The sequence below is a fragment of the Echinops telfairi genome, unplaced genomic scaffold, assembly GCF_000313985.2.
Source record: "Echinops telfairi isolate 266 unplaced genomic scaffold, ASM31398v2 ScPeMD7_7467;HRSCAF=8505_1, whole genome shotgun sequence".
Lineage (NCBI taxonomy): Eukaryota > Metazoa > Chordata > Mammalia > Afrosoricida > Tenrecidae > Echinops > Echinops telfairi.
The window spans coordinates 12,903,379-12,911,306 of record NW_022111368.1 but is presented as its reverse complement, the minus strand read 5'-3'; the positions used below and the strand labels follow the sequence as shown (position 1 = coordinate 12,911,306).

At 49.4% G+C, this 7,928-nt stretch overlaps 1 protein-coding gene across 1 annotated transcript in view; it reads right to left on the bottom strand.

The window, feature by feature from the left end:
- TMEM255B (transmembrane protein 255B) overlaps positions 1-7,928 on the bottom strand; it is a 136,255-nt gene that overhangs the window by 22,999 nt on the left and 105,328 nt on the right. The window contains exon 4 of the mRNA XM_045283963.1: positions 305-385. Coding sequence (XP_045139898.1) covers positions 305-385 — 81 coding nt within the window. The remainder of the gene's footprint in view (positions 1-304; positions 386-7,928) is intronic.

Here is a 7,928-nt window from a genome sequence, read left to right as displayed (position 1 = left end):
TAAGCCAGTAAGAAGAATGCGAAGAGAAACCGCCACACTGAACTGAACAAATGGGCTCTCCGGGAGACGGTTGCATATCAAAGAAGGCATGTGAGCAACTGTAATTCCAAAATAAATGCGATGCATTACAATGTCATACAGTATGAGCTAGCTACGTTTTTCACCAGGGCAGAGATGAGGCGTTGAAAGGAAGAACTATTAGAATGGAAATATTCAGGTTTTTGACTCAAGACACAGAAAAACACGGCCAGCTCTAAGGAGTAAAGAACCCAGCAAATCAAAAGGAACATGTTTTGTTTTTTACCTCTGTCTGATAGATGTCATATAAATATCCTATGCCGCTGGAGTAAAATTGGCATCTTCCGGTGGTGAGTGGCCTCGGTTCCTAGAGGCAAATAAATAGACACACACGTAATGAAATCATTGCATCTTCCAATCAAGAGAGACCAAAGACAATTTTAGGACCTGTCTACCACAGGCTCTCAGCCTAGAGGAATGGCGCCAAAGTAGACTAGAGACTGCCAAACCAAGAATGCCAAGCAGGAAATAGCACTGCTCATTCCAGAGCAGCTGCCTCATGCCATCCAGAAGGCTGGCAGGCAGAGCACACCAGAGCAGCAGTTACCTTGTGCCCACAGTTGGGCTGACATATCTGTCTCCCAGCTGTCAACATGCAGGAGCAGAAGGGAGATGGTTGCATGACCTTACAAGGTATACTCCCATAACTCTACTCTAAAGATGCCTTGCTACTTGCCATCTCTTCCTCAAAAGGTAGCAAGACAAAGGATTTCAGACTCATTAACTTACCCACTCAGCTATCTAATCATCCACCACTCCACTCACCAGCCATCCTCCCAAATCCTTCATGCAACTGACTATATGTCCATCTGTTGGTGCTTCCATCTTTTCATCCATCCAATCACTCACATATCCACCCATCTATGCACTTACTCAACATTCCATCTACTCCAACATTGATGGAGGAAGCACAATGCCAAATTATAAGGATGCTAAACTTAGACACAGTCCCTGCCCGTGGGGAGTTTATAGGACAGTGAAGGAGACAGATCAATACACTGACAATTACAAAGTGCTTATAATTGCTCTAATAGAGGACAAAGAGTACATAGAGAGTTTCAAATCCCATAAAACTGTATAATCTGTAAATAAGAGTGAGCTATTATCCCAATAACTTTTTGGTTGTATTACTGTGTGAGCAATATTCTTTAAGGCATTGCTATTTTTTTCTGATCTAAAAAGTGAGGATATTAAAAAAAAATATCAGTAACACCAACAATAAATAAGGAGGGTAGTTCATTCATTGGTTCATTTAAGTAACCACGATTGACTGTGTGGACTGTGCGCCTACTCAGTGCCAAGCCCAGTTCCAGGCAGATGTAGCATGGGACAGAAGGACAGGGGAGACAAGTAGATGTATAGGATGGCAGTCTGTGTTTAAATAATAAGGAACATGGGAATGCTGTGGTGGGAAGGAGCAGTATGGGATGTTTTTGAATTTTAGAAACCGTTTAAGACGCTATTCAGAAATACTAGGCTGCAGTGCTTAATCTGCTGCACATGACCTCTTAAACGTGTTGAAAAGCAAGGCGGTTACTTTGAGGACTAAGGTGCACCTGACCCCAGCTATAGTGTTTCCAATCACCGATGCATGTGAAAGTTGGACATTGACTGAAGAAGACTGAAGAGGAGCTGATGCGTTTGGATGATGGTGCTGGAGAAGACTACTGACAGTACAACAGATGGCCAGAAGAACAGATGAATCTGTCTTGGATGAAGTACAGCCAGACTGCTGCTTAGAGACAAAGGTGGCAAGACTTTGCCTCACATCCTTTGGACATGTTGTCAGGAGAGACCAGTCCCTGAAGAGGGACATCCTGCTTGATCAAGTAGCAGAGCCGCCCCAAAAGACGACGACCTTGGACAAGATGGATTGACACCGTGGCTGCTTAAATGGGTGGAAACACAAGAACAACGGTGAGGTTGGCGCACGACTGCACAGTGTTTTGTTCTGTTCTACACAAGGTCCCTACGAGTCGGGACCGGCTCAATGACACCAAACACCGCCATCACCACCAGCAGCGTTTTAATCGCCAATCGAGTAAACCAACGCATTACTCGTTGGACTTCTCAATGGAGAAGTAATCCTGGTTGGTGTGTTGGCTTCTCGACATGCGCCCATCACAAGTAATTGGTCTAAGCCTCTTGTGCTCAGTCTACCACTCCGACCTTTGTCAGCGGTTAGCTCTGGAAAGGGCCCAGAGTCCAATCCTGGTCAGCGTGATTCTAGGGGAGCCTACTGTGGGGCTCCTAGGAAAGTTCTTTACTGCTGAGAAAACGGAGACCCAGAACCTGATGAGCCTTCGTGGTACACTGGCTGTGGCCGCCTAGAGCTGCCGCGGTCATCCTGTCCCCGAGCTGAGGAGGAGGCCGAGAGGGGCGGGAAAACAGGAAGGTGGAGAGAACTCAAGTTCTTGGTCACATCATTGAGCCCCTGTCCCAACCAACCCCGAAGCCATTGTGCTCCTGGGTTTCGTGTTATATAAGTTCATACATTCCTCTCTAACTTAAAGCCATATTTAGTTGTTAAAGAAAGGTATATAAGTATCAAGTCAAATATGTCTGTCGACATGTAGCAAATCGGTGGGACAAGAGTGCTAGATACTTCTCTACAGGAGTTATTGAGGGGCTTCCAGTTAATTACGTGGGCACAGTAAGAAAGCTCTGGTCATCAGAAATGTGGTGCAGGGCATTCCAATTTATCTGCCAACCCAGCCTGCTATGGATGAATGTCCCCACCCAGTGTCATCAGCTCAGGCTCCGCTCGCTGTGGGGACGGTTTAGTTGTTGGGTGCCGCCGAGTCTGCCCCAACTCACAGCAACTCTAAGTACAACGGAAGCAACAATCCGCTGCAGCGGGTCCTGAGGATGGCGCCACAGCCCTCCCGGCAGGATGCCCTAGATCCAGGGTGCTGGTGGTATCAGTAGTAGAGAAATGATGCAACCTACCTAGAGTTTATGGAGAGCTGCACAGAACAGGCTCCTGGAGTTTGGAGCAAAACCATGCCACCTGCAGTGGAGAATACTATATATGCCTGGTGAGAGGCGGGAGAGAGACGGAGCTTCCTACTCCTGTCGAGAGTTCCAGCCTCAGAAACTCACAGGGGACAGTTCTTCCGAGTCCTGTGGGGCCCCTATGACAGTGAGCTTGGTTTTCGTTGTGACAACTATCTCCCGGCATGCTGCCATTCTTTTGTAGAGACAGACCTCGAGACTCCCAGTGACCATGGTCTTGAACTGCCTACTGGGAATTGGGTGCTGTTAGAACTGACAAGTCATAAAACTGATAGGACGCTAGCAGTGCACCCTGAAATTGAAATAGTGCATCCGGGACCAAACATGAGCAGAACCAGAAGAGCCGAGCAAGTTGCAGTGAGCATTTACCGCAGGTCTCGTGCCACCCACCGTGTTGCAGCTCGTGCCCATGGCCACAGGGCAGGGTTCCACAGCACCCAACCAGCTTAAGGAGAAAGAAAAGGTTGGGCTGGCTTGGTACGTAGTACATGCCAAAAGCAAGCAATGACTGCATTGCAGCCTCACCAGGGGTGTCCTCGAAAGATATCAATAAGGGAAAATATTCCAATGGGCAGAGCTTCAACATATCATCCTCCTTTTGTGGAAGGAGAAATGGCCCGATACTCGTGCACAGGCTGGCAAGTAGTGTACAATAGGGTGGCTGACAGGCCAGGGGCTTAGAAGAAAAATTATTGAAAGATCAGAGGTGTGGAGATATGAGTGCTAAGCATGTGCAAGGGCATATGGGAGTGGGCACAAAGTGTTAAAACTGTTGCATCACAGTTGACACCCACCAGAACATATCTACCACACACACACACACACACACACACACACACACACAAAAGTTCTCAATATACAAATAGACAAAAAGATTCAGCAACTTCTGACAATGCGATTCCAGTGTTCACCCCATGGTCAAAATGCAAGAGATGGAGCCTATGCCTGGGACCAATAATAGAATCTTCCAGCTAAGGCTGGTTTAGCTACTGCACTGCTTCATGTCCTCCTACAAGCCACAAAGATGCTACTTTGAGGACTAAGGTGCATCTGGCCGAAGCCACGGTATTTTTCATCCCCTCATATAAATATGAAAGTTGGACATTGAAGGAAGACCCAGGAAGAATCGGTGCATTTGCAGTGTGATGCTGGCAACGAATATTGAAGGTACCACGACCTGCCCAAAGAACCAGCACGTCTGTCTTGGGAGACGTGCAGCCAGCATGCTCCTCGGGGGCGCGGACGGTGAGACTTTTGGTCTCACACCCTTTAGACACGTCAGAAGAGACCAGTGTCTGGAGAAGGGCGTTACGGTTGACAAAGCAGAGAGGCAGCAAAAAGAATACTACTAAAGGAAGCCCTTGGCAAGATGGACACGGTGGCTGCAGCAGTGTCCATGTGTGCTCAGACACAAGAACCAGTGTGAGGCTGGCCGGTGCTTTGTTCCGTGGTGCACAGGGTCGCTGTGAGTCTGAACCAACCTGACGGCACTCACGCCAGCTCCAGCTACCACCTGGGCCCTTTGAGCAGGTGCTATTGAGTGAGCAAATGTGCCAAAGAAGAGACACCTTCTTGGCAGAGGTACCAGATCCTGGTTCACAGGAGGGGACGGAGCTGCTGTTGAACCCCTGGAGGAGGGCAGCAGATGGGAACCCAGGGGGTCCACTCCTTCACCAAGTGGGGTGGAGACTGGATAAGTGCTAAAACGTCGTCCGAGGAGGGAATGATTAGTCAGGACCCAGACCCTTCCAGAAGGAAGATTTACTAAGCCACCGAGACCTGGCAAAGGCCAGTGCGGAGGGTAGGAAAAGGCATTGTGAACGGTGATGTCTAAGTACCCTTTGCGGCCTTGAGATTGACTTCAGGAGCTAGGTCTGGAGTCCACACACTAATCTGTTTTCTGGGCTCACTCCCAGCCCCTGAGGGTGCTGTACCCACCGCAGATGGAGAAGGAGATCTTCGTGGCTGAAGAGGCAGGCTGGGAGGAACGTGGGGCTTGGCCATTCGGGCCCTATCAGAACTGGACTAGCTGCTGACCTGCAGGGAGGGTGCTTAGCTATGGGTGCCAGTTGCTGGGCTCTGCCCCGGGTTTCTAGCTGAGTGTGTGCATGTCTCAGGGCAGTCCCTGGCTGATGAGCGTGCTCGACAGGGGCAGGCAAGGGAACATCCCTATGGGGCATCCCGAGCCATTGATAGAACAAGGACGCAGGGAAGGACCGGGACGTCCTGCCCACTGCGGTCTCTTCCAATGGACACCCTTTGCTCTGGAGCACTTTGCTTTGAGCCGGCAGAGACTTTGTCAGATCTGAATCATGGTCGGGTAGTTCTCCCCACCCGCTCCTACCTCCCTTCTTTATCTCCCACAGGTTTTGTTCCTCGTGCCTACTGTCTGTCTGTCAGTCATGCTGAACCGGCTTGTATGAAGCAAAGCCACGTGGATGTCAAATACCAGCAATGCCACCCCCCACCCCCCGGTGGACTAAGACAGACTAGATGGAAAGGCCTGGTGATGAATTTCTGAGGGTTGGCCAATGAAAACCCTATGGTTCGCAACAGAATACTGTCTGAGATCGTGCTTGCTAGCAGAGGGACCCGCGGGTTAGAAGACGCACAAAGGACGCCATGGCCACAGCAACGGACTGAAGCTGGCGCAGGGCCGGGCAGCACTGTGCTCTGCTATACACCAGTCGGTGCCAGCGTAAGGGCGGCCAACCACCACTGCCTCCGCCACCACCAGCAGCCCCTGCCCCATAACGCTTTTATCTTCCTAACTCTTGCCTCAGCGTGTGTCCCAGAGAGTTCAGGCAGCACGCAATCTCACGGACATCTACGTGCCTCTCATCTGTGTGAATCTGCACCACCGTGGGCTGAAGAACCCACGTGGCAGGAAATTGAAGTGGGTCTGGCATCGTCCTGTGAGTGTCTGCACATGCTTAACACCAGCAATCGTGCCTTCTGATGGGAAGACGTTCTTTTCAAAGGCCATACTGGGACCTGGCTGGACGGTCCCTCAGAAGCCACCTTTTATGCTTCTTGATAAACATTCAACCCATCTCCAGGGCAGGCAGCCGGGTGCTTCTGAGAACACAGCCTACCTCTTACCTCAAGAGAACACTTAACCGCGAGTGTGCGGCACCCACGCCTTGCTCCCTGTCACGTTAACTCGGTGATAAATACTTGATGGAAAACGTGGCCATTTGGGGGGGAAATCATGAATCTCCTTCCTAACACGGAAGCACTAGCGATTCAGTTTCAATTCTGTCTTTGTTATTCAATCAGGATGAAATGGTTCCTATTGCCTTGAATGACATTTAAAGCACGGTCATCTGTTTCAGTCGTGGTGACTCACACAAATGTAATTTTCTAATTTATAATAAAACTGGACATTGCATGTCACCAAGGATTGCCTAGTGCTCTCTGGAGCTGGAACACCCACAAGAAGCCATCTTGGCGCAAGGAAAGCATGTCACTGGTGTCCGGGGGCCGCGTGGGTCTCAGGATGAACATTTAACACTGCTTTGTTCATTCAGACTCACTGCCATCGAGTCAATGTTTTCAGGAAGAGAAAGCCCAGTCTCTCTCTCTCGGGGCTGCTGGTGGTTTGGAACTGCCGACCATGTGGATCACAGCCAACCCGTAACCACTACATCCCCTGGGCTCGAAAAATCAACACTATGGCAATCAGTGGATTCACCATTAGGCTATAAATTCAGTCCACATTTGATTAAATTCCTATCTATCTATTGTAAGGACCAATAAATTCTGGCCCATAGACCAAATCCAGTTCAATGCCTGGTTTTCTAATAAAGCTTTACTGGAACACAGCCATGCTTATTCATTCATGTATTATCTCTGGTTGCTTTTGTGGGGAGCTGGGTGGTTACAACAGAGACCACAAGGCCCACAAATCTACAGACACTTACTAACTGGCCCATTACAGAAAAAATGTATCAACTCCAGGTTTATTGTCTCTCCAGTACCTGAGATAGGAATTGTGGAATAACTGAATGAGTGAATGAATAAATGAGTATATTAACAGGCAAGAGAACACCATACCTTCTGCATGCCAATACATGGACGAAGGTTAGTGCGTGTTGTCATTGGTCATGTCCTAAACTCAGCCTTTAAGCTCAAAACTCTTCTGTGTGGCCACGAAGCTGCTCCCGGAGAACAGTCGGCTCTGAATTAGAATTGAAAACCTGCCCATCAGCCTCATGATTTCATATTTATCCTGTAATGAACTGCGAACCCCATAAATCCAGGCAATTCAGCAAGGAGATCTGACTGAATGCCCAGGTGGGTGAAAAATAGAGAGGTGGCTCATTCGGCTGGTAAATCTCTCTGCCATCGATCACCTTCCGATGAGCGGGCAGCCGACATCACAGCTCACAAGGTGTCCGGACTCTCGAGTGAGGGAGTCTGGAGTCCTACCTAATGACATTTATACCATGCCTGCCAAGGGCAAATTGCTTCAATTAATCCTATTAGCTGATGACACAAGATAGGAGCTGGGGGGGTGGGGGGTAAACATCACTTGCCACTTTTATCTGTGTAGGGCTGGCTGGAAGAGATGTTTCTACTTGGGAAACATCACTGGTTTTAGAGGTAATGTTTCTCAGACTGAGCTGAGAGGCAGAGAAGTCCTGGAAAGCTGACTGCTCACCCGAGCAGGGAGGAGTGCTTTCCAGGCCGGGGTGGGGGTGGGGGTGGGGGTGGGGGTGGGTGCTCAACTCTAAGAAGCTCCTTCTCTCAGAAGACAGAGCCTGTGTTTCCCCACAGCCACGTGACCAGCGCTTCGAGCCCTCCGGAGCAGGGCTCCTACCTCCGTGTGATTT